At 31.2% G+C, this 27,680-nt stretch overlaps 2 protein-coding genes, 1 long non-coding RNA gene and 1 pseudogene across 3 annotated transcripts; 2 read left to right on the top strand and 2 right to left on the bottom strand.

Annotated features, from left to right (window-relative positions):
* Positions 1-11,204: 11,204 nt before the first annotated feature.
* LOC108477029 (loganic acid O-methyltransferase-like) lies at positions 11,205-15,943 on the top strand. Its single transcript, XM_017779444.2, has 3 exons — positions 11,205-11,297; positions 12,021-12,692; positions 15,602-15,943. Exons 1-3 carry the CDS (start codon positions 11,205-11,207, stop codon positions 15,941-15,943), a joined length of 1,107 nt encoding a protein of 368 aa, XP_017634933.2.
* A 4,843-nt stretch (positions 15,944-20,786) lies between these two features.
* On the top strand, positions 20,787-24,861 carry LOC108468414 (uncharacterized). The gene is made up of 7 exons (XM_017769301.2): positions 20,787-21,192; positions 22,225-22,350; positions 22,660-22,860; positions 23,514-23,610; positions 23,723-23,826; positions 24,099-24,150; positions 24,451-24,861. The coding sequence occupies exons 1-7, from the start codon at positions 20,954-20,956 to the stop codon at positions 24,679-24,681; spliced, it is 1,050 nt and encodes a 349-aa protein (XP_017624790.1). The 5' UTR covers positions 20,787-20,953; the 3' UTR covers positions 24,682-24,861.
* LOC128295357 (uncharacterized) lies at positions 24,470-25,436 on the bottom strand. The gene is made up of 2 exons (XR_008285746.1): positions 25,232-25,436; positions 24,470-24,910 (listed from the first exon to the last, which is right to left on the bottom strand). It is a non-coding gene; the product is annotated as an uncharacterized LOC128295357 (long non-coding RNA).
* A 68-nt stretch (positions 25,437-25,504) lies between these two features.
* On the bottom strand, positions 25,505-26,707 carry LOC108477018 (replication protein A 70 kDa DNA-binding subunit C-like; annotated as a pseudogene).
* Between the last annotated feature and the right edge of the window lie 973 nt (positions 26,708-27,680).

Here is a 27,680-nt window from a genome sequence, read left to right as displayed (position 1 = left end):
TAGAGCTTTAAATTGTTTATATGCTGATTTTATTGAAAGAATTGAATAGAAAGTGAATGTTTGGGACCTAATTGTAAAATAGTTTGAATTTAGAGTTTTATGTAGAAATTATGAATTTAAATAGTTATGAAATAACTTATAATGTATAGGAAAAGTATTAATTGAGAAAATTATCTTATTTGAGGGGTTAATTAAGCAAGGACTGAATTGTATGAATTGTGAAATTTGGGGCAAAATGGAAATCAACATTTTGCACTAAAACTGTTTTGGACAGCAGCAGTAGTCTAAGTTTGAAAAATCACCAAAAATTGTAGAAATGGAATTAGAGGATGAATAAAACATGAAATTAAATCTTATTGAGTCTAGTTTCTTATAGAAGAAATGATGTAAGCAATGGAATTGTAAATAATGAGATATGATAAATTTTGTGAGACAAGGTCAGAATGATTTTGGTTTCCCCTGTTCTGACTTTGTAAAATCATAAAAAATTGTATAAAAATAATTAGGGGCTTAAATTTATATTTTTAGAATTATAAATGAGTCTATTTTCAAGAAAAATAAATGATGACATCATTCAAATCCTGTATGAGGAGATAATTAATTTTTAGTGAAGAAGGGTAGAAACTGTCAGACAGCAAAACAGGGGAGACTTCAATGAATAAACTGTATTAATTGGCCTAACCAAAAATTATGAAAATTTTACGGTAAGAAGAAATATAAGTCTAGTTTCTGGGAAAAGTTATGGATCTTAATTTGGAGTTTTTTAGCTCAAGATAAAAATAATTTAGTGACTATGACATAGATGGACAGCTTGAATATTTACATAAGTAAATAGTAAAATTATGGACAATGTTAATTACAAGTGTGTTATTTATATTAAGGATGTGGATGGAGAGAAGGAGGAGGAAAAGTAAATATATATATATATATATATGAATGACTTGGGTATAAATTGATCACATGCCCGACTATAATCGATAAATGTTGAATAAGAAATGATATAATATTTTATTTGGAATATTTATTATGTAATTATGATTATCGTTATAATACAAAAATCGTACTTGTGAGTTTGTATAACTAAATTTTAGTGAACAATTGTTAATTTTATGAATTTCATGATGTGTTATTTCATATGAATTGATGATAAAATCGTGAATAATGTAAAAGTATGAAAATTGAATAAACGATCAAATTGAGCACTTTTAGTCACAAGATGGATTGATGGAAAAGACAATGGTTGATCCATGGTAAAGTGCGAAATGTAGGTATGGTATAACCATACCGAATTGTGAAATGTAGGTATGGCGTCGTCCATACTGAGCTATGATACGTAGGTATGGTATTAACCATATCGAGTTGTGAAACGTAGGTATGGTATTAACCATACCGAGATGTGAAACGTAGGTATGGTATCATCCATACCGAGTTGTGAAATGTAGGTATGGTATCATCCATACCGAGTTGTGAAATGTAGGTATGGTATCATCCATACCGAGTTGAGAAATGTAGGTATGGTATTATCCATACTGAGTTGTGAAACGTAGGCATGGTATCATCCATACCGAGTTGAGAAATGTAGGTATGGTATTATCCATACTAAGTTAAGAAATGTAGGTATGGCATTTCCCATACCGAGTTGTGAAATGTAGGTATAGTATTTCAATGAGGAAAACCATACTGAGTTATGAATCGTAGCACTGAGTAACGACATACTCAATTTCATAAGACGTTCTCCAATTTGACAAAGCTTTGGTAATTATTATTTGAATTTATATGACAGATTTTAGTGAACATTGAAATTTAGCTCAATTATGCGATTTCATCATTCAGAGATTGTGTTTGACAGGTTATGTTAGTAAATTTTGAGTATGTGAATCAAAGTGACAGAATTTAAACAGCTAATGAGGTTGAGCTCATTCACATGAATTTGTCATTTGAAATTGTGATTGACAAGAAGAAACAGTGAATTGCATGCTTATGAATGATTACACATAATTATCTGAAAAATAAGAAAAATGACGGTTATTGATATATGGAGACATGAGACATTGATATATGAATGTGGAATATGTTTGATAAATGTGTTCATTCTTAATTATGGAATTATGTACCTAATGTGTGCTATTTGCATAAAGATGATATTTCAAATACTTTGGTGAGTAAAGCTTAAATATGAAATAGTATGAAATCGAGACAAGTTGTTATTGAAATATATTTAAATTATCTGTAAGTGTTTTGTACTCCTCGGTAATACCTCGTACTCTATTCCGGCGATGGATACAGGTAGGGGTGTTACACTCAATCTGTGTTTAGGGGATCTGGAGTACTTTGTCGGTGCCCCAAGACGTAGCATAATTCTTCATTACTAATTTAGGCATAGCAAGACTACTGTATGCCCCACTTTGATCCAAATTTGAGCCGCCCTTTTCGGGTTTTCAACTCAAACCCCCTTCAGTCTTAAGACACCTTTTGCAGGTTTTTGCCTTGGCCTTTCCCTTTTCTTTCTTCTCTTTTTTTGATTATATTTTTTTAAATTTTTATTGATTTTTATTATTTTTTATTTTTTTTATCTTAATGCGCCCTTTACGGGTTTTCACCTTGGCCCTTCCCCTTTTAAGTAAAATACTTCTTGGCTAAACCTGAATTCACTGGATTGGGCAGGTCTTTGTCATCCATCTCGGTCAATATCTAGAACAAGCCTTCTTTACTACATAAGGTCTTTCCCAGTTTGGTATCTACTTTCCTCTAAAATCCTTTTGTATAAGAAGGATCTTTTTTAACATTAGGTCCCCCTCGTGGAATTTTCTAAGATAAACCACTTTGTCGTAAGCTCACATCATTTGACCGTGATGAGTAGCTTTTAACCCTTTTTTTTTTATTGGGTTCAATTGGAAAAACCGTTTCCATTCGATAAACCAATGGACAAGGTGTTGCCCCGGCAAAGGTCCTGGCCGACGTTCGATAAGCATAGAGGGTAAATGGTAACTTTTTTATGCCGGTTACCATCCACGATATTTTTTGTTGTTTTTGTTGTTGTTTTTTTTTTAATTTGAATTTGAATTCGAATACTGTCGACCTTATAACATTGGCATATGAAGCTACCTTCACCCTTTTAGTGAAGTAATCGACAACCACAACGATGAATCGGTGTTGGCCAGAAACTTTTGACGAGATCAGCCCCATAACATCCATGCCCCACATATAGAAAATATGTGAAGAAATGGAGGACGCACATAAGTCTTGTCTTCCTCAATCTGGAATTTATGGCATAACTGATACAATCCCCTTTCATGGTAGCCTAGTTGTACCCGAACCTCATGATTAGCCTGGCCATCATAAAACCATTAGCATATGCTGTTCAAATACCCTGCAGCATCCTCACGTCTTAGTAGCCCAGGCATATCTTGATGCGATAGTGTGAAAACATCTTTGAATTCTTGGAACAACTCAATGACGTCTTGCTTTGTCTTTGTGGTGATGCAGGCTCCGATGTTTGCCTCTTTCTTCTTGTCCTAGGCTTACTGTCCACTGACTCTTTGTAAGGTAGGATCTATTTTCATCTTGTTCTATCATCCTTAACAAATCAGGAGATATGTTACAATCTTTGTCATCTTTAAAGTCCTGAGATCCCTCTAGACACATATCTCACTCAAAAAGAGATTCTGGGTCAGTAGTAGCATCGCTCATGTCGTTGATATCTGGGTACCTATTGTAGGTACAAAAGAAGATTTCAAAAAATAAATGAATCTAAAAATGATTATTTGTATGGTATGATCATGAATAAAGAATAAAAGAATATTTTAAAGAAAGTCCAAAGAACAAAAGAATCTATAAATGGAAATAAAAGAATATTTGCTCAAAAAAGATACATTTTATTGAAATAAAGATTTTGGACACAAGCCTATTTCACAAAAGGATTCTTATTACCTCTAGGCTTAAAGCAACAAACATGTTTTGAATATTACTCTAAATTAGCTCTAAAAATACAGGGATCTCTTCCATAGTCCCATTGTTCAAAACACTCCCAAGTATGCAAGGGCAGACGCTTGGAAACTTTTATTCCTCAGTTCTCTCTTCGGATACATCGTTAATGTTTGATTCCTCGATATTCCTTCTAGGCCTTTGATCTCTTCAATTTCTTTATTATCCATCAGGTCTTGCACTAGAACCCTAAGCTCGATCCATTCTTGAATCTCATGCCCCTATCTATCATGGAACTTACAATGTTTACCCCTTTAATAGAAAGGTCGGGTAATGAATTTTTTGCACCAGAGGGATCATCGAATTTTACGATACCCAATTGTATGAGTCTTTCGATTATCTTTTTAAAAGCGATGCAGTTCTCGATCGAATGCCCTGTGATTCCCCCATGGTATTCGCATTGGGCATTTATGTCGTACCATTTAGGGTATGGAGGCTGTATTGGTTCTACATAAAAACGGGATACAACATGTGCATCAAACAAAATTTGGTACAACTCCCTATACGTGATTGGGATGGGCGCGGACTGGTATTTTTCTAAGTTTGGTCTTGGATTGAGTTCTTGCCTTGGGGGGACCTGATGGCTAATAATTTTCGTCTTTGGCTGGCTTACTGTAATCAGCTTCGAATAGTTCTTGTTATACCTACTCGTATTATTCACTTCATTTTCTTTCTTCTTCGGGGCCTTTAAAGTATTAATTTGGGCGCCCCACTCTTACCTTTTTTTTTGTTTTCGTTAGACCATCCAGATCAAGGACAACAGGATTGGCTAGATCATCCTTCAGGTTAAAACCTGAACTCGACGAGAAATTCAACGGTGTTAAGGTATCAGTCTGATATTGGGGTCTGATAATAACGGCGATCCCTTTGCAGATGCGCACCTGGTTGGGTCGGGACGTTTATTGGAGTAAACTCTTGGGAATAAATAAGGTCTTCATTATCATCCCTACTGTTGACCACCGGGTCTTTCCTTTTTTCAAGTCCTTCGACTAGTAACTGGGTTAACTGGCCCATCACATTCCTTTGGAATTCTTGCATTTGATCCCACATGTCCCGTTGAATTTTGGTCAATTACTCCTGCATTTGTATTTGTATTTGCTCTATTCTCTCCAACTTTTGGTCCATGGCTTTTGTTCTTGTGCGCGTATCGTAACGATACTTAGTCGATTAATTGAAATAATTTTACTTAATCAGGGTCCTTTTGTGAAAATCTAATGCAAATGATGTAATGCAATGCCAATGCATGGGATGAATGCAAAAAGAAAGAGAGACATTGATTCTGAATTCAATTCCATTAGAAGAACTTTTATAAAAAACAAATTTATTTATATAAAATGGATTACATATGCGGCCTTACCCTCATATTCCAAGCGAAGGCATCGGTCCCTTTCTTAAGGTCAAATTTCGTAAACTTCCAATAGATGCCTCCACTATCTCCTTTTTGCTTGATCCGGGCCGCGGCCCATTGCTCACTTATCCCCACGATGCTCGTTAGCATCTTTAAGGGAGTTGACGGCTTTCGAATAAACTTTGTCGACTTGAATCTCCGGCCAAAGAAACAAAGGCGTGTATTCCTCCACGAACTATCAGCTTTCTCTCGTTGTGTTTACTTGGACCATATTCAGACGGCCGTATTATAATCCACTTTATCAAGAAATCTGTTTTCTATGAAAAACTCTCCATTTAGTAACCGAACGTGGATCAACACCTCTTTTCTACGATGATGCAATGCAATGTAATCATAAACAATACAAAACAAAACACATTAGTACAGAATAAATAACAAATAAAGCAGCTATTCGGGTGACCACTAGATTTTGGGTATGGTTCTACCTAAGGTGGACTCTTAGGGTTCACTATATGAGGTTCGGTTCTAAAAAAAAGGGTACTCGAACTAGTACATTCCACGATCCTCACCCATTATAGGCTCATACGGACCGAGTTCAGTTCAGGGGAATACATTTCCCTATGGCCATGCGGAGATAAAAATCTCACGAAGACATAGGTATGGATGTATCCCAAAAGCGATCCACTATCCCATGCAGAGGTGAAAGCCTCACGAAAGACTAGTTGCTCACTCCCACTTAAAGAGTAAGGCCAAGCGATCATGCAATGTGATATGCAAAACTATTTAAAGACTCGAACCAACGAAGCAGGTATTATGACATAAACCACAAAGATAACAAATGAAATGCAATGAAAAGATCATATTTTAAATCAGATTTTCAATTTTCGATGAAAAGACATAAGTTAATCAATTTACGGTTTGACTCTCTTAGTCCTCAGTGGAGTCGCCAAGCTGTCGAAACCCACATTTTTCTTAAAAAAAAGAGGATCGACTTTAAAAAGAAATATGGAGTCGCCACCAATCCTTTTTGTTTAAGTGTGATCAGATCACCTATAAAACATTTTATTTTTATTAAAATATTGATTTTGGCCTACAAAATTTAAGAAAACAGGTTCGAGAGTTGGTTACATGCGAGGAAGGATTAGCACCCTCACAGCGCCCAAAATTGGTACCTTATTGATTAATTAATGTCCTAATGTCAAAATTTTGAAAAGATTTTAAAATACAATCTCTTTAAAAAATGTTTGGATAACTCGAAGTGGATATTGAGATTCTTTTGTTCTGAAGAAATAAAAAATCATATCCAGCACGTTAGGATACAACATTTCAAACCCTCGATACTAAGATCATCTCATGATTTCCAAAACTCATGCATTGAAATATTAAAAAAGGATATTCGATTATTTGGTTAAACGGTAAATCGAAACCCAGCACGTTAGGGCATGATTTCTCGAATTTCCAAACACGAAAATTGCCTTGTTATTTTTTAATTGAAGAAAACACGGACGGAAATTTTAAAAGGGTATTTGGTCAAACAAAAAATCAAAACCCAACACGTCAAGGCACGATTTCTCGGATTTCTAAACACAAAATATTGCCTTGTTTAAAGAATTCCTTTTTATGAATTTTGGTGAATGTTGATGAAATATTTATAAATGATATATGTATAGTTGATTCGAATATGACTAAAGCGTAAAAATCTCAAATTAGACGAATAATAATGCGACATAAATTTAACAAATTAATAAAGCATGAAAAATAAATGATAATGAAACATAACAACAACACGCATAATTTAACAACATTAATAATAAAATGAAAATGGTGAAAATAATAATAATAATAATAATAATAATAATAATAATAATAATAATAATAATAATAATACAAATTCCAACAACGAAAATAATAATAGTAATAATAGTAATAATAATAATAATAACGACGACATGAATAATAATATAATAAAAAGTTTAAAAATTTAAATCTATGTAGAAAGATATAAATAAATAAGTAACAAAAGCGATAAAGTGAATATAAAAATATTTAAGAATAATTGATAAACAAATACAAAAGGAAATACAATTATAATGGTAATAGTAATATAAAATGAATGATATAATATTATAATAATAATAAGCACTAAAAGAAAATATAATTATAGTAATAATGACATCAAATTAATTAAAAAATAGCAGAAATAACAAAATGGGACTAATTTGAACTTTAAAATAGAAATTTAGGGGCAAATCGAAAGTAAAATAAAAGGGAATGGTCAAAATGTAATGCGCGCATACAAGGAGGGGTCGAAAGGGCAATATTCCCCTCCCTCAAAGCGAATCGCTTCAATGTGGACTTAATTGAAAGCCAAACTAAATTACGAGGCCAAATTAAAATCAAAGAAAACAAAATAGGATTTAATTGAAAGTCGTAGCAAAAGCAGAAGGGTTATCCGCGCAAATAACCCAATAGTTGGAAACACGAGGATCCTAGCTTATGAGGGTTGGGTCGCGCGCGGGTTGCGTCAAATGACGCCGTTTTGGCGTCTATGTATTGGCCTCAAAATGACACCATTTTGTAAGGCTTATAAATGTCAAAAAAAATTTTAAAAAATTATTTGTAAGTAGCTTTTAAAAAAAATTATCTCTCTGAAAGGGGGGAGATCCGGCCATGGGAGCCACCATCAGCCATCGTGCCGGCCGTCGGTCACCGAAAATGGCAACGCCATCCGCGGTGGCCGGAGAGCACAAAAAGAACCCTCCTTGATCGTTTTGCTCCCCTCGTCCTAGATCTAAGATCGAAAACCTCAAAAACCCCACGAAAGTCGAAAAGAAACAAGGAAAGCTCTCGGTTTTAAACTCTCCGATCGCCGAAAAAATGTAACAGTAGGTTTTTTTTTATATCTATACACAATATTCGCACTAAATGTGCTATGAAAATACCTAATCTCTTTTTGGATTGATATTTGCTTCTGTATTCGTTTTATGTTTTTTCATAGTCCAATACAATGAAAAGGTTCTTGGCTTTATAGCCGAATGATTACAATCTTTTTTTGTTTTTGTTTTTTTGTTCTTCTGCTGTGTTTGTTGCTTGTCGTTTTCGCAGGTACGGAGGCGACATAGCGTGCACGAAGGCGAGAGGTGCTAGAGGCCATTCCTGTTGGCTACGGCGCAAAGGGGAAACCCTAGGGTTTCTGTGAATGTTGAGAATGTGTTGGTTTTAGGCCATTTAGGCCTGGGTGTGAATTTGGTTTAGGTTTATTGGTGGGCCTGTTTAGTTTTTGTTGTTGGGCTATTGAACCCTTGTAATTTGGGTTGTAATTTTATAATCTGGACTGTGGACATTTGTTGTTTATTTTGGGTTTTGGTTTCTGTATGGGCCCGGGCGATATTGGGCCTCTACACACATTAACACTTATATTCATTTCAATTCAATAATCAATACATTCAATATGTATTTACTAATTCAATCCATTTCAATCAAGTATCAAATATCAATTACTCAACTCAACACTTACCTTATGCATTAAATAAAAATACAACAATTAATAACTAGTTTCGAATTATAAAAATACAAACCAGGAATTCCAAGATATTCCACGTCAACTTTATCTTTCTCCTTTTTAGTTGAAGATTCCGGTACAACGTTAGCTACGGAATTAAACCAATTAAAATTCAGCAATACAACACAATTCAATTTCATATTGAATATTTTAATTTTTGCTCAATATTTTCCTAATATTCAATTCAGTCCCTAAACCGAGACTAACTTTATTTCTTTATAATTAATCCTATATTTTCATACAAATTTCACTTTAAACTAAATTTAACTCCCTATTTTCACTTAAATCCCTAAATTTTAAAATTTTTACAATTTAGTCTCTATTATTCAAAATTTACAATTTATTCTACAATTCAATACTTTTTCATTTCTAGCTTAAAATCTATCAATTTAATTCCTAATACTAAAATTATTCAACATTAACAACACTCAAAAACTTAATAATTGCTAAAATTTCGACATGGTTCGGTAGTACTTAACATCGAGATTCCAAAAACATAAAAATTACAAGAAAAAGGACTAAATTAACTAACCAATTAAACTTTAAACCTTAGAAGTCCCTAGGCGTTTGCGTTTGCGTTTGTGTCTGTTTCTTTTTCTTTTTTCTTTCCCTTTTTCTTTTCTTTCTTTCCTTTCTATTTAGCTTTGTCTTTCTTTTTCATTTATCTACTTGTTTTATTATTATATTATATATATATTTACTTAAATATTAAGTAAACTTATTTTATTATAATCTATATTAAATTATAATATCTTACATTATTCCGCCTCATTTAAGAATAATGACATAATTGCTTCTTTAGTCCCTTTAATTTTTCTTTAATCTATAATTTAACTTCCACCCTATATGCAATTTAGTCCTTTTACCTAATTACTCTTAATTCATACAAATTCACTTAATCAAAACCTAATTAACTAACAACTAGCTTCGTAAATATTTATTAAAAATATTTACAAGTCTGATTTATGGTAACGGAGTCTCAAAAATGCATTTTTCAAAACTCGTAACTATCAGATCGTTACAACGAATTGTGGCAGATCACCCGTCTCCTCGTTTCGTCATCAAAACCGACACCTTAAAACACTAGCTCGGATACCAACTGCCACGAGGCTAGAACTTTAGTTTGGCAAATTGCACAACCTTAAGTGATTTCTTGAGTTCAAATCCGTCTAAGTTAGCCTTACTCTTGAAAAATGAGAATTCTTGCAAAAAATTCTCTAAGGCACCGAAGCAAAGTGAAAGCTAACTCGAAAGAGAAAGATGCCAGAAATGAACAGAAAAATAGCATGCACCAAATGTTTGAGTAAACACTCTAAAAAGCATTCTATTACTTTGAAGGATTACAACTGAGTGATTACAAATGAAGGAAAGACCTCTATTTATTGTTGAGCTCCCCCAGATCCAATAGTACAGATTGAATTACATCAATGGTTGATATTTGTACCTATCTACAAAATGACAGTCCTAAGAGATTTAAACTCTATACATCTTCATCCCTTAGTATTTATAATAGTTACCTACGTAACTCTAATTTTACTGGAGTACTTTACTGGGCCACCAAGGTTTCAAGTAGATAGGCTTATCCATATGTTCTACAAATCAGATCAATTCAAGTGGATTAAATTAGTCTCATTTAATTAGTAAACCTCTATGGAATATTCCATGTACATTCGTCACTAAAAGCCTACAACACTTAAAAATCTTAATAACTTCATAATTATATATCAAATAATTACCTGTATAAGTTTTGAGACAAAAAAGTAAGAAATAAAAACCCCAAAAGCTTTTTAGGTTTAATCCATGTTTGCTTTGCTTGCTACGTTGTCCTTTTATTAAATTATATGTGAAAAGAAACATTATATTATATTGTTGGCGTGCAATTGGAGAAGCTTTCATTGGTATTCACAATAAGTGCGCTGTAGTAACATAAATAAAATCGAACACATCAAGGAATTTGCAAGCTTAATTTCATTATAAATATTTACGACCCAACCCTTTATACAAAAAGATTACCTATGTAATGGCCGAATGGGATGAGTGTGTTTGGTTTAAAAAATATATACATTTCAACAGAATCGTTTTCTTTCACCATCGTATAGGGTTGCCGACTTGCCGTCCATGCATGCCTTAGAGCATCGAATATAATATTGTTCGAAATATCCAAGGAATATAAAATATGATTATATTTCAAGTATAATATAAAGAGAACCCTATATGCTAGATTTCAAGCTATAAAAGCTCATCATACCATTGAAATTAAAGCAAACAAAAAAAAAAAAAAAGGTACTTATTTTCTCTAAGCAAATGGAAATGGCCAATGAAGAGCCCAAAACGGTGACTCAAAAAATCACCATGAAAGGTGGGGATGGCCCATTAAGCTATGCCCAGAACTCTAGTTTGCAGGTAGGTTTCACCAACTATCTTAAATATTAGGTTAAATTATGACTTTGATCCTTTTTCTATCCTCAGTTTTAAATTTTAACTTTTATACTTTAATTTGATTTAATTTGATACTTTTATAATGTCATTAGTTCGTATAAATTATTAACACAATTAGCTATTTTGGTTAAAATGTTAACAAGGATTTTTTCTTTAAAAAACATTTTTTAAATTTATCATATGATTATATGAATTTTTTTTTTAGTTGAAAAAGGTATGTATAATGGCATTAATTATTTGATAGGGGTGAAGCCAAATTTCTTTTTTGGGTGGGAGGGGGGCGAGATTGACCTATAAATTTTGTGTGAGGTGAAAGTGTATATTGTGTTAATTTATAATTTTTTTATTTTTGAAGAGATTAAATATTTTTTTTTAATTTTGGAGGGTCAAAATATAATATTAACTTTTAATTAGGTCATTTATAAAAAAAAATAAAAAGGTAAAATTTTCATTTTGAGACCAAGACCTTGCCTATTTCCTCTACTATTTCCACTAAAGATATTAAAAAAATTAAATTTCAAATTTAAACGTAGTAACAGCTCAAAACCAATTTTGACCTATATATCACTGTAATATAAAGAAGAACCTAAATGGGATAACAAAGCCATGGGTTTAATTATAACATGCATGAGCAATAATGTTTTCCCGAAAATCTTTGTTCTTTAGTGACAAAAAATTTCGGTGCAGAAAGAAGTTGTGGACGCTACAAAAGCAATGATCATTCGTGCAATCGCAAACAACCTTGACATGGACAAGTTTTGTTCCCAATCTTCTTCTCAAACATTTCGAATAGCAGATTTTGGGTGTTCCATTGGACCAAACACAATTTTCTCCATGCAAAACATCATACAAGCATTAGAACAAAAACACCACGAAACCAACCATGGAAACTCATCCACCATGCTCGAATTTCAATTGTTTTTCAATGATCATTCGAGCAACGATTTCAACACCCTTTTCAAATCCATCCCTCCCTCGTGGCCATACTTTGTCGCCGGTGTTCCAGGTTCGTTTTACGGTCGATTGTTCCCGAAATCATCTATTCATATCGGACATTCATCCAACGCGCTGCAATGGTTGTCCAAAGTTCCACAAGAAGTGGTTGATTGTAAGTCTCCAGCTTACAACGATGGAAGTATATATTGTCGTGGAATTGAAAAGGAAGTGACCAAAGCGTATGTAGCTCAATTTGAGAAAGATATGGAAAGCTTTTTGAATGGTAGAGGTGAAGAACTTGTTAATGGAGGGCTGATGGTAATCCTTATGGGTGGAGTTCCCAATGGAATCCCTTTATCTCATACTGCAATTGGCAAATTTTATGACCTTTTTGGATCTTGCCTTCTGGATTTGACTAACAAGGTATTTTTTTTTTCTTTTTCTTTTAATTATTGCATTTATATATAAAATGCTTAATATACCATTTAGTACATAAATTTGACACTTTTTGCTAATGTGATACCTATATTTGACAAAAATTATATAAATTGATACTTAAATGTAACAGTGTTAACTTTTGAGTTAATTGCACAAAACATCTCCAATCAAACTATAACCCTTATCTTAAAATGGTCCCCAAACTTCAAAATGTTCTAATTACAACCTCAAACTATCGATTTTATATCAATAATGTCCTTCCATTATTGAAACCATTAAACAACACGCAAATCTTACGTACCATAATTTAAAATAAAAGTTTTAAAAGAAAAGTGAAGTGTTGCCACATAACTTTTAAAATTAAAATTAAAAATCAAAATTAAAAATAAAGTAAAATCGAAAGAGAGAGTAAACAATAGTCTTTGTAAAAGTTTCGAAAACCTCAAAACTAATATTTTTACGATATTCATTTTTATGATTTCATTTTATTTAAATTCTTCATTTTAAATTATGTCATGTAGGATTTGGTTTCTCATTTAAAGATTAAATTAACGATTTTAGTAATGGAAAGACTTTATTGATATAATATCAATAGTTTTAGGATGCAATTAGAATGTTTTAAAGTTTTAGGACCAATTTAGAATGATTACCATAGTTTAAGGATTTTTGGTGTAATTAACTCTTAATTTTTTTTAGTGTTTAATTCGAGTTTTGGAGTTGATTTGATAAAAATTCATAATTAGCTAATGATATTAACAATTAACTTTCATTAGATCAACTCTAAAACTTAAATTAAGTTTAATTGTTTTGACAAATTTAGGCGGGCAGTCCGCCTGACAATCATTCTAAATCTAGGTGGACTACCAATTTAAAATTTAAAGTTTAACCGTCAAATCAACTTTATTGATATAATATCCATTAACTTTCATCAGACCAGGTGGGCTACCCGACCCTTGAACAAGTCTACTTGAATTAAATCACATTTATCAAACTTCATCGACAAATTAAACAAAAATTAAATAAATTCATTAAATAAATTCACAATTAACACTAAATGTATTCTATTAACAAAATTATGAAAAATCAAACCTAATAATATTTGCAATTAACTTTCATCAAATTAATCCTAAAATTGAATTAAACACTAGGTACCAAAATATATAAAAATATATGTACCACATTGTATCAAAAATAACACAGATACTACATTAGAAAAAAATGTCAAACTCGAATATAAAATAATGTATTAAACCTAAATAAAATTAAAATAATAGTAAATATATTAAACATGATTAATTAGTATCCTACATTAACTAACAAATTAAATAGTTTAAGAAACCAACATAAAATAGGTTAACTTTTCCTTATTATGGAGACAAAGACTATTATGAAACCATGAAATAATGTATTTTACATGCTTCTTAAAGACTCAATTAATTTATTTTATGTTGAATAGAGGAGTTGATTGTAACTACACTTATTCATTGGATCCAATTTTTATCAATTCATTTGTTGTAGTTTGCTTTTTAATTTGAGTGGTCGGTTCGAATATATATTTAAATTTTAGTGATTTTATCAACAAATGCTATCATTAAATTGGATTATGTAGCATTTTTAGAATTAAAAAATTGAGCCACATCATGAATATTTCATGCCTACAAACTGAAATAAGTAAATAAAAACGTCGAGTTTAGGATTAAGAAGACTTATTCAAGGGTCGGGTAGTTTGTCTAGTACAGTAGGCCTGATCCAGCTAGAGCCGAATTTGGAAAAGAATTTTCACGCTTCAGGTGAGTTCGGTCTGACCCGAATTTAATTTTAAATAATAAAAAATATTTTTAAATTTTAAATTTGAAGTCAAAGTATATAAAATATCAATTGAAATTATATCTTTAATATTTTATTATTTTTTAAATAGTGAAATGGATGTTTTGGGCAAGCTAGCTCGACCTGAAAATGGGTTTGGACTTGAAATTTCTTTTACAATCGAACCTCGACTCTGTCTATGAACACTTTTTGAATTAAGTAAAATCGACTTAGAAAAATAGAGAAAAAGTTGTATAATCCAATTCAATGAAATTCCACTCACCAAATTATCGATGAAAGTTCAATTATTAAATTAAAATGGTAAAAAAAACTAAATTATAGGCATTAAAAGTATAGGGGTAAATTACAGTAAGTCATTCAATTATTGGTAAGTTTTTTTTTTTATCATCCAACTATGAAAAGCTATAAAATGGTCACCTAATTATTCGATTTTGTCTTTTCTTTGTCACCAACCGTTAAATGGCTTATGAAAAGATGATGTAGTAGCTTTTAAAATTGGCATAATAGCAACTTTAACATTTAACATTTATACATTGTATTAATTTAGTCTTAATTCTAAAAAAATTAGCCATCAACGTTTACACATTGTGCAATTTGGTTTCTTTTTTCTTTTTTTTTTTTTTTGCTTTTCTTTGTGACATTGAGAGTTAATTTTAAAAGAAATGAGAATATTTGAAAATTATTATCTTAGATTTTTGGGTGAAAGAGTCACAAAGAAAAGTAAAACTAAAATAAGAGTTACATAATGTGTAAATGTTGAGGGTTAATTTTTTTTAAAATCAATTCTAAATTGACACGATGTATAAATGTTGAGGATTAAAATTATTATAATGCCAATTTTAAAAGCTGACACGTCATCTTTTCGTTTACCTCTTAGTGAATAATAAAGACAAAATTGAATTATTGGGTGACTAAAAAAGAAACTTACCAATAATTTGTGACTGCCATGTAGTTTGCCCAAACTAGAAACTATAAAGATTAAATTTCAAACATCTGAAGATTAGAGGGACTAAGAGCAGAATTAGACCTTTATGTGGTCCATAATGTGACCCTGTTCCTTATTGCAGGGATTAGTCAATGAAGAAAAGGTGAAATCTTTCAACTTGCCCTTATACTTTCCCTCGGCTAAGGAGGTAAAGGAATTAATTGAGAGAAACGGGCGTTTCAGCATCGAAAGCATGAACGAAATAACCGAGCAACTAAAACGTGGGCAGCCATTGCCGAGTACCCAAAACTGTATATCTCACGTAAGAGCTGGATTCGAAGGATTGATTAAAGACCATTTCGGAGCAGAGATCGTTGGCGAGTTCTTCGCATGTTACGCTAACAAGCATTTACAATCTGGCTTCGTATTTGGAGACAATGCTGTTGACAATACTTTGATGTTTATGATTCTCAAGCGCATTTAAGTGTTACGATGGTGGGAGTATTATGGAAGCTTTTGTATTAAAAGTTGGATTGTATTTTATTATTTTTATTTAAAAAAATAGTAAATTAGTCTATGTATATTAGATCAAAGAGTAAATGGGTTTTTCTGTTAAAAAATTTTATCAATTTTTTACTATTAAAAATTTGTCCTTGTACATCCACATGAGGTACATGTGGAATGCCACATGTCACTATCTGGTTATTCCGTCAGTAACATCAGTTTGTAATAATAGAAATGGATGAAATTTTTAATAGAGAAGATCAGTTTGTTGTTTGATTTAATGTGTAGAGACTAACTTGCCCATTTTTTGAGTAAAGTAGGCAAAATGTAACTCTCATTACAGAAGTTTCTATAGTACTTTTAGTGTGTTATGATAGACCAAATCTCGAAGGAAGCAATAAAAGGTTTATGTTTAAATTTTCGGTTGATATCAATTTTTTATTCAATTCTTAAACAATCCCTAAACCATGGTATAGGTACTAATGTGTTTTTAATTTTTTTATTAAGCATAATGGAAAATTTAACCCTTAATGTTTGTATCTTTTGTCAATTTGATATTTACTCTTTTGAGCTAAATTTAACCATCAACCTTTTAAAAAATTTGAACTTGATCGTCTACTTCTCAAAAGAATCAATTTTTTTTTAACAAAAATACTTACAAAAATGTTAATTTTTTAACCATGGCAACTTGCATGTAAATTCATGTAACACCCCCTAACCCTAAACCGTAGTCGGAACGGGGTTACAGAGCATTACCGAACATATCAGACAATTTACATAAAATACCTATGTTCAACTAATCTAAACACATTTAAATATGCTCAAAACTTGCTAAATTTACACATTTTATATATTATCCAATACTCAATTCTAATTACTTATCAAATATTATCAAATAAATCAATTTATACTAAATTAGCCAAGTCCTATTATATATCATTACTAAAATCTAAATCTACTTATTTCACTTTTACATTCACCATTCAAAATGACACACATAAGTACATGCCATTATCAACAATTAACACGCTTTAGCTCATTGAATTCGGGATTTGCCTGGGATGTTGATTCGACATTCTCACTTTAACTTAACCTGCGCACGAAAATAAACCGTACGCTGAGTATTGATATACTCAGTGGTATTTCTATAATCCAAACACTTAATAAAATAAAAAAATAACAAACACTTAAAATCATATAACAATCATAACTATTCAATTATTTAATTCATAGATAAATTTACTGTAACTTATTTCATTCTTTTCACTTACTAACCTATATAGCTTTCCACGATTTATTTACAAGTCATTAAACAATTATAATATTCACTTTTATCCAATCCAGAGCTACATAATTCATTTGTCTCAATCATACTTTAGTTCGCTGTTTAATATTAATAAACTATATTCAACTATTCACTTTTCAATCAGTGTTCTGTACACATCCATTTCAAAAACAGTCATTACCATTCATATCTAATCCACTTGCTATCCCAGATAGCTTTCATTGTATAATACGATTCGTGTGTTTCAGTCTACATTTCAATTCTTCATTCAGTATCAATCTGATCACTGTTATATTTAATAACCCCTATTAACATGACTCGGAGTCAGACGGATACACGGATCCAACCAAACACACCAGAATGGCACCCAGTGCCTCATCGGATAGTTTGAAGCAATATAGCAACACCTAGTGTCTCATCGGCCTAGCCGAAGTAAAGTGGTACCCAGTACCTCATCGAATCTATCCGAAGAAATATAGTGACACCCAGTGTCTCATCGACTCGAGGTCGAAGTATCCCTGAACTCTTCCAATCCTATGGCATGCCAACTATATCCAACCTAGCCCGATACTGTTAATAGGGTTTTCAATTCACTTTCCAGTTTCCAATCATTATACACTTCAACAATCACATTTATTCCCAATTCAATAAAACTCAATTCACTTTTCAATAACAAATATTCAATTTCACAATAGTCACTTATTCATATTAATTTCATCACATACTAAATCAATTCATTTCAATTATATATAATAATAATAAAAAACACAATACAAATAATTCACATCTTAATTATTTATCATAACATTCACCCAAAATTCAATTATTATAATTGCACAATATCACATTCACACACACACACACACACACACACACACATATATATATATATATATATATAATTCAATTCAAAATTAATTCAATAAATTCATAACATACCAAATCAACCCTCTTCCATTATCAAATATAATAATTCTCACTTCAACAATCACTAAAGGCATTGAATAAAATATAACAATTAATAACTATGTTCGGATTATAGAAATATAAACCGTAATTTTCGAGCTAGCTCCCGTCGACTTTGCATTTTTCCTTACTTAACTGAGATTTCCGAAACAACTATTAAACTTTCAAACCTTGAAATCTCAATTTTCTCTTTCCTCCCTTTCTTTCTTTTCTTTCCTTCCTTTCTCTGTTTCGTTTCATGCTATTCTGTTTTTCTATTCTTTTCTTCCTTTTATTTGCTTTGTAAATATATATATATATATATAATAACTTACTAAATATCTATTTAATAATCAATATATTTATTACAATTGTAATATTACTTATATTTACACATGTAACATATCATCATCATACATTTGTCATGTTTTAATTTATTTAGTACATAAAAGCTTATAATATAATCATTTGATTAATAAATATCTTTTATAATTAATAAATATATATTAATAATTAAATACATATATTACAAATGTATATATTTTTATTTATATACTTGTATCAAATCATATCCACACATTTGTCTTTATTTAAATTATTCATCATACAATATCAATTTAATAATAATAAATACATTAATATTTACTTAAATAATAAGCAAATACATACATGTAGTACAAATGTATGTATAATATTTATTACACTTATACCAAATTATTTTTATACACTTGTCTTTCTTTTATTTATTTTATTTATTTCATATAAAATCTATTTAAATAGAAAGCAATTAAATAAAATATACTACAATTGTACAAATATATGTATTACACTTGTATATTTTATTTACCATATATTTATCTTTATTTAATTTATTTCATAATATAATATCAATTTAATAATAACAATAACATTAATATTTACTTAAATAATAAGTAAATACATACATATATTACAAATGTATGCATAATATTTATTACACATGTATTTTATTTTTGTCACACACTTGTCACAATTTAATTTATTTATCATATAATTATCTTATAATATAATTATAATAAATTAATTTAATAATTACTAATAAATATATATTTTATAATTAAAATCTGAAAGTAAAAATTTTAGTTTTTACTTTATATGTCTCCTCATTTATGCTAAATGGCATAATTTCTATTTTGGTCCTTTTATTTTCTTTTAATCTATAATTAAACTTTCACACTTTATTCAATTTAATCTTTTATCCAATTATCCTTAATTAAGCTAAATTCACTTAATTAAATTTTAATTAACCATTCAATTAACTTTGTAAATATTTTTGATAAATATTTACGGATCTATTTTTCAACAACGGAGACCCAAAAATACACTTTTCGATAACCATAAAATTCGGTCATTACATTCACATGTCTTCATAATAATTTTTTAAACTTTTACCAAGTTTTTATAATTTTTTGAAATTTTTATTTTTGAATATTTTATAAATTTTAAATTATTTGTTGATATGAAATATAAGATAAAGAGTGAAATATCAATATGAAGTATATATGGACGGTTAAAAATTTAATGTTTTAGTTAATGTTTCTGTTAAAAAGAAATTTAACTCTTTTAAAAGATTAAAAGTTAAATTTAACTAAAAAAAGAACCAAATTAACAAAAATATAAACATTAAGGATTAAATTTGGCATTATATCCTTTTATTACTTTAGTCTAGTTTTGCGACTCTTGGACTTTTAAAACTTTGTATTTTTACTTTTAATTCTAGAAATTTATTATCTAATTTGTAAATATTATTAACTAAAAATTAAAATATGTGGGTTTTAAATTTTAAATGAGACTGAAAATTCATTAAATAGAGTAATTGAAGATTTATTTTCAAATGGACTAAACTCATGTCATAATTAACAATTTTATTCATTTGAATTCAACCATCTAATAATATTATAAAATAGAGTAGAATAAAATGATGAATCTTCAATTTCAAGATTGTTGAGAGGCTAAAGACAAAAACAAAATTGATTTCATAAATGAAAAGATAAATAATAGTAGATATAAGGTCAAATCCTCCTATTAATTCTTATATTATGTATAAATTATTAATTTCATAAATTTAATATTTTAGTACCGTATTTTTCAAATTTTATAATTTTAGTGATGACGAAAACAATAATCATTATATTTGTTAAATTAAATTTTACTATTTTCAAAACTTATGCGGTAAATATGTTATTAAATGTATAATGCTATGTGAACTTGCTATTTCCACATGATATTCACACATAAAAAAGTCATGTTATTTTAATTAATAGATTTGAGTGCTATCATTCATTTGAGTTGGGATTGAAATTTCAAGATTTTAAAACTATAATGGCTAAGAATTGTCAAATTGGTGAATAATTATTGAATCCACAAATTATGCATAGTACGGGAATAATAGCAAAATTTGACCTAAAGAGTTTTATTGGTACAATTTGGATGAAAACTGAAATTTCAAAATTCAAAAAGGATAAAGATTAAATCTATAACTTTAACATAACACAGGGACTAAAAGGAAAATTTGACCTATATATAGTAGCCGTGTTCTAAATTCAGTACACGTGCGTAATCAGAATATTTCTCAGAGTTGTAAGCAACTTTTAATAAATGAAATTTCACATAAAATATTACTAAAAGAAACCTCGGAATTTCTTTTCTTCAATCACAAATTAATCAAATTTTCTTTCTTTCTTTCTTTTTTTAATTTTAAAATTAAATACCTTAAAATCCATGGCAGTATTCAGATTGGCGCCGGAAGAGTCACCGGATCCAACCCAACAACATCCACCGCCGCAACAACAGCTGCAGGCCGGTCGAGAAGTGGCGTCCGACGACGAGCGGTCGGTGGCTGCAGATTCCTGGTCTATAAAGAGCGATTACGGGAGCACACTTGACGATGAGCAGCGCCACGCTGATGCTGCCGAAGCCCTCTCCTCCGTTGCCAATTTCCGTGCTGCCCTTAATTACAGGTTTTTCTTTTTCTAGTTCTATTTGTCTTTCATTTTTTTCGCAATTTTCAATTGAATGTTTGACTAAAATTTGAGTTTTTAGCTAATGAATCAGTATATTGGATTTTAAGCTTGAGATTTGATCTATTGAGAATTCAATTAAAATATCGAACTTTGTGATAAGGTCAAATGTACATTTAGCTGTCTATCAATGCTATTGGAACGAAAAGAAAATTTATTGAAATGATCAATCTATACAATTTGAGTTTTTTTAGCCAAATAATACATTTTTGGATTTCAATATGTAATTAGTTATCTTCTATGTTATCTTAGCTCATGGTGAGTAATAGTATCAGATACAGTAATCTGTTTAAGATGTGTATGCTTAATTTCTTTTAAGTTTTTCCCTATGTGCACATGCCTTGTTGGACACAGCTGAAGGGCATAGCTACTTGAAAGAAAAATGAATTGTCCAGGTAACATGGCTTATTGGTATAATTGTATAAATGAATGCAATCACAAAGCAAGTTCTTGCTTCTTATATTCTATTTTGGTTCTTTTGTTAATTGCGTTTTTCTCGCTATAAAGCAATTGCAAATAGTATAAAAACAAAATCATATATGATTGAAGGTTGTGCTTAGCATGATGGTCAATTGTTATCTACTGGTACATGTGTTCAAACTCTTAAAACAGCCTCTCTTGTGAACAAAGGGGAGGCTATGTATATTGAGACTTCCCAAAATATCTCATGCACTGCATACTTCCTTCTAAAAAGGTGTAGATGGTTGAAACGAACTACCTATTGAAATGTGTTTGTTCCATGCAAATGTCAAAAACTATGTTGTTTTTTTTTTGTTCTCTATGTGATTTTTGTTTACCGTTCTCAAGATCATTATTTGTTTTTATACAATATATTTTTCTTTTGCAAGTAGGAAAGGTAACAACCTAATGGAGGCTTATTAGTTGACTTTTAATGCATTGAATATTGTAATTTATCATGCTGATATGCTTAACATGGATTTGTTTGGTTTCTGTTATATACACTATACACAGTTCTGACAAGGATGAAGCCGATGCTGATGCTATGACAACAGTGCTTGGTCTTCAGAATTATAGGAACGGTGCATATGCAGATGAGCTGACAAGTTTTCGTGATCATAGTCATGCTGGTGAAATTTGGTCAGTATAACCTTAACTATGTAATTTCACTTCAATCTAGGCAATATCTTCATACTACTAGGAATTTTTTTTTTTATTAATCACATAATTACGTAATTTGTGTATAAACATATGAAATGTAATTTACCATAATATGCATTTCAATGGTTCTTCCCCCAATAACTGACTGGCTTGACAGCTCTGCATTGTTATATGGGCCATGTTTAAGAACTTTCTTATTAATACAGATTCCTAGAGCTTCCAACTGTGGGAATTTCACTTTAGGTCTTTTAATTTATTTGTCTCTTCACTGTTTACCTTTCTCAATAGGATTGGAGCTGAAATCATGGATACTGTTACTTCTTGGACCAAAAACTTGTGTATTGATATTTCTCAAGGTCACATGCCAAATCATGTTGACGAGGCCAAGCGCGAGCCTGTTGCACAGGATGAGAAATATTTGTCTTGCTGGAGTGTACTTGACATTGGCACTGGCAATGGTCTACTCCTTCAAGAACTAGCTAAGCAGGGGTACACTGAGATTTAATTGTGGTTTTGGTGTTATATATATGCTGCTAAAATTAATTCAAGAAAAAAAAATTCATAGGTTTTTTCAATTTCAACAATAAACTGGTTTGCATATTGTTCAGTCTATCCCATATACCTAGGTGCTCTTTTTGTAAGGCAATGACCAAAACAAAAGGGCTGCCTGACTTTAGTTCTCGTTTAATGTGTTTTATGTTTAACTTTGTTTCCATAAGCTTTACCCTTACTATTAACAAGGGGAATGATGTCAAATTCTTTACTTCTCAGTATTGAGTATTCAACAACATAGGACAATGATTCATGCATATGGCCCAACAAAAGAAAATAATAATTGCTGTTCTGTGGATAAAACTGGACCAATCTGTGGAGTTCATTATTGTAATTACATATCTTAAACTTATTATATACCCACAAACACATGTACATATTGTGCTTTGCTCCTTAGGTAATATGAGGATTCTAGAGCTTAAAGTGCACCTTGTCACAACAGTGATTTTTGTTAAATTAATGGTGCTGTGAGACATGTGTAGTCCTTGGGTCAACTTTCTGATAAATGTGTTTTGGGATTAACTAAAATTTCTTACTATCATTGTAGTTATGGTAATGGTCAAGTGAATACTTTGCCTTTTTCAATTCAGGTTCACGGATTTGACTGGTATTGATTATAGCGAGGTTGCAATTGACTTCGCTCGAAGTCATGCTGACAGAGATGGATTTTCAAGCATCAAGTTTCTGGTATGGATGGAATTTCTGACTTCATTTGTAAACTACATATTGGTATTTTCTTCTACTGGCTTAATTATCCTCAGAGCACATTGACCATTTTCCATTTCCATTTGGTCCTTAGGTTGATGATATTCTTGAGACAAAGTTGGAAAGACAATTTCAACTTGTCATGGATAAGGGGACTCTTGATGCCATTGGCTTGCATCCTGATGGACCTATCAAAAGGTAATAATAGCACCATCTTTACTGCAAATTCACCCTTTGCCCTCTCTGTTTCCCTTGTACACCAACATATATTAACAAATAACTGATTTATTAGGAAGTTCTTCTCAATGCCTGTGGAATCTCATAATTTGAATTGCATAATTTGCAGTTATGTTACTGAGATAAAATAGTCTGTTTCTAATCTTTGTAGTTTTTCAGTAGCTCTAACTTGTGCATTTGCTATGATTTCCTATTTGATCACCTTCTAAAAATTCCTAAACTTTTCCTTTCAGGATGATGTACTGGGACTCGGTCTCGAAGTTGGTTGCCCCAGGTGGTGTGTTAGTAAGTATTTTACAGGCTTATTTATTGTTTTACTTTTCTATTTGTAGATTTTTATGCTTGTCTGGAACAAGAACCATTGAAATCAAAGCTCGAGTTCGAGTGCTAGATTTGTGAATATGTATACATATAATATATGAAAGTATTATATATGAAAAATGAGTTTAAAGTTAGCTTTGAGAAGGCTAGACATCCGGGCATGGTTATAGGTTGTTTGAGAATTTTATTTAAATGAAATACATTATACTTTGTAGATTTAACAATTTCCACACAATCATTTCCTCTTTAAAATGATGCTTGTAGGTGATTACATCTTGCAACCATACAAAAGATGAATTGGTACAAGAGGTGGAAAATTTCAATCATAGAAATGCTGGAATGCTGCCCCAAGACCCAAATACAATCAAGGACCGAGAAACACACAGAGATTGCCCCCCGTACCAATATCTGAACCATGTTCAAACTTATCCGACATTCATGTTCGGCGGATCTCTGGGAGCACATGTTGCTACTGTCGCATTCGTACGGAACTAAAGGTAACTGAAGGCTAGGTCTTTGGGATTGGTGGTTGACCCACATAACACCATATATAGATAATATGTATGTATATATTTAATTGCACAATCATGGTCTGTCTCCCAAGTGGCTCTGCACCTTTGGTTTATTGTTGTTGAAATGCTTTAATGAAATTGATCTCCTTTTGCTGGAACAAAATTGAAGCCCCGCTAATCTTTAAGCATCCTTAAATCTCAAAATGCAATGGCTTTTAAATGTAAAAAAAAAAAAAAAATCTTAGCTTTTAAACATTCTTAAGATTGTACTAATCTTCAGCACACACATGAAAAAGATAAGCTGCCACCAGAATTTCACTTTTTACATGTGAAAAATATAAGGATTGTGCATATATAGAGATGGGGATTTCCTATAAAAACCAAAAAGAGACTAGGAAAGCTCCCACCAAAGCAAGACTGATTGAACAGCCATTTTTAGGCTGGCCAGTTTCAGGCTTTTACCAGTGTGCATTTTTAACTTGAAAATATATAATACAACCAAAAGAAACAAAAGTTAAACATAAAGCTGTAACCTATTTTTGGTTCATGGTTCAGCAAAAAGCTGTTCCAAGATGATATTCCAACAGCAGCTCATGGCTCCCAAGCTCAATGCCCTGGTTATGCCATCATGCAAAGCCGGTAACAGTAAAAGCTCTACAAAAACAGATACACAATAAGGCTTCAAAACCAACCTTACCTTGTCATGCTTCAAACACCTTTATATGACCTCCTTGGACAATCTGTAGCCAAATGTCCAATTCGATGGCATTTATAGCACAGGTCTAAAGTACGTCCAACACTTGCCTCTAATAGTTCTTGCCCTTAGACTGTAAAGGACAAAAATCATTTGCTTTACTCTTGTAGATCAAATCCCAAAGATATTTCGATTCTGATGCAAAATTTACCTCTACAGTCACCACTGTCGATTTGCTGTTAAAATTTTCCTCCTTTACTTTCAATTTGAAAGTGTTTTTGTTAAACAAAACTTGATGTATGATTTCTTTGAATTTTTCCACATTTTGGTCTTCATACTTCAAGCAATACAGATCTTTTGCAGACACCCCCAGACTCTCACCAGATTCCTCAAAAGCAATCACCCATGTTGTGCTGGTATGATCTTGTATCTGTAACTGAATTACACATCTATAGTCACATTTATCGCACCACCATTTCCCATCTACGTTTTCTGTAACCTTTTTGTTGCATTGAAGACACCCATCCATGAAAGGACAAGCTGGATAATAGAAGTTGTCCAACTCAATGTAAGCAATTACAGCTACAACTGTAATCCAATCCGGCTTCTCAGAACTTCCTAGTCTTTCATCTTTTATTTGTGAAATAGTTTTTCGATTATCTGTCTTATTCCGACTTGATTTTTCCCTAGCAATGGAGACAGAAAGAGTGTTCCTCCCCCTCTCTGATAAACGAGCCTTGGGAAAATCGGGATTTATAAACAGCTGGGTTGAAGGAATAGTTCCCACTTCCTTCCCGCTAAAATCACTCGCTGTACTGGATTTCACAGCTAGAACCGGAAACTCCCCAGAATCAAACAAATCTTATTTTTGTCCTTCATCATTGCAAAAAGCTGCCCATAAAGTTAATTCAACGCTCTTGCCGGACATGTCCTTCAAATGAAGGGATCTCTTTAAAATTTCTCATTAACAAAGCAGTAGGACCAACAAAAAATACCACACCAGTTATATCCACAACATCATTGTTCTTCATGCCCTCGACATCACTTATGGTACGAAAATGAAAATGCTGTCGAGGAATCATGTCGTCATCTTCAGAACACTGCTGTACTATCTTTGTGCTCGCAAGAAGGATTTGATGATCATTGTTATGGTCATTATATTCCTTCTGAGCAAGTTTTAGACTTCCCTCGGAAATCAAATAAACCTTACCAGCTTCAATTATAGAATCAAGGAGTTTGAAAGAGAAATCTTTCCCTTCACCACGAACATTTTTAAAGTGCCTGAGTTTTTGCTTTTCGTTACTCTGGCCTTTATTGTTCAACTCCGCTGATCCGATTTTAGAGCAGAAATCAGGATTACCCTCCGTGTTATCTCATTCTTAACTAGTATAGGCTTCCCAATGATATCGTACTTTTTCAATTATCACCTCCAACTCAATGATAATAAGCATCCCGCATGCATTGAATGAACATAATCCCATAACCAATGAGCACAAGAACACACGCATGGATAATGCTTGAATATAAAAGCGTAGGAAAAAACAGACATTGATCCCAAAATAACACTTGAATGATGAAAAACAATATCAAGTGATCAGAATATGTTAATTTCAAAGTACAAGACAATGATGAATTATAAAGTACAGAATGATAGTATAAAAATTAAACCAGCAAACATAGAACAATTACACGTTAAGCCAAATTAGAACCAGCAAACACTAGCATACAATTTCTAACCGTATCAAATGAATGAAATCTTTTTAATAGAAATAATCAATTTACTCTTTCACAACTAATTTCTAATACAGAAGCCTATTATTTGATTCATCATAAAACATAAACTTATATATTTTCATAATTAAATTTTAAAAAATTAAAATTGTATCAGTTAGACTCCAAACTGGCCTAGGTTAAGTCTAATTTCCTTCCTACGTAATAATTTTGCATTTATTCATTTATTTATTTTGGAGTAGATAATATATAAGCATCATAATTCATATATAATTAATTAAGAAAATCATCTTCTAGATGCAATTTAACAGATAAGATTTGGTAAAATAATAATCCCATAATAAAGTCTTTTTCAAATGTTGATAATAATCAAAATAAACACAGTTATTGTATGTTTTGCATGATTGATTGCAATACACATTTAAATATTTTATAATTCTTTTGTATTAACTAAATATACTTGTTTTCTATGAACAATAAATAAATATATTTTTTGAAATTTAAATTTTATTTATTCAAAATTTATTTCATTTTTTTAAGGCAATCATGGAAGAAAA

This window comes from Gossypium arboreum, chromosome 7 (genome assembly GCF_025698485.1).
Source record: "Gossypium arboreum isolate Shixiya-1 chromosome 7, ASM2569848v2, whole genome shotgun sequence".
NCBI classification, from domain to species: domain Eukaryota; kingdom Viridiplantae; phylum Streptophyta; class Magnoliopsida; order Malvales; family Malvaceae; genus Gossypium; species Gossypium arboreum.
The sequence above is the reverse complement of the archived record's forward strand: the minus strand, read 5'-3'. Positions and strand labels throughout refer to the sequence as shown.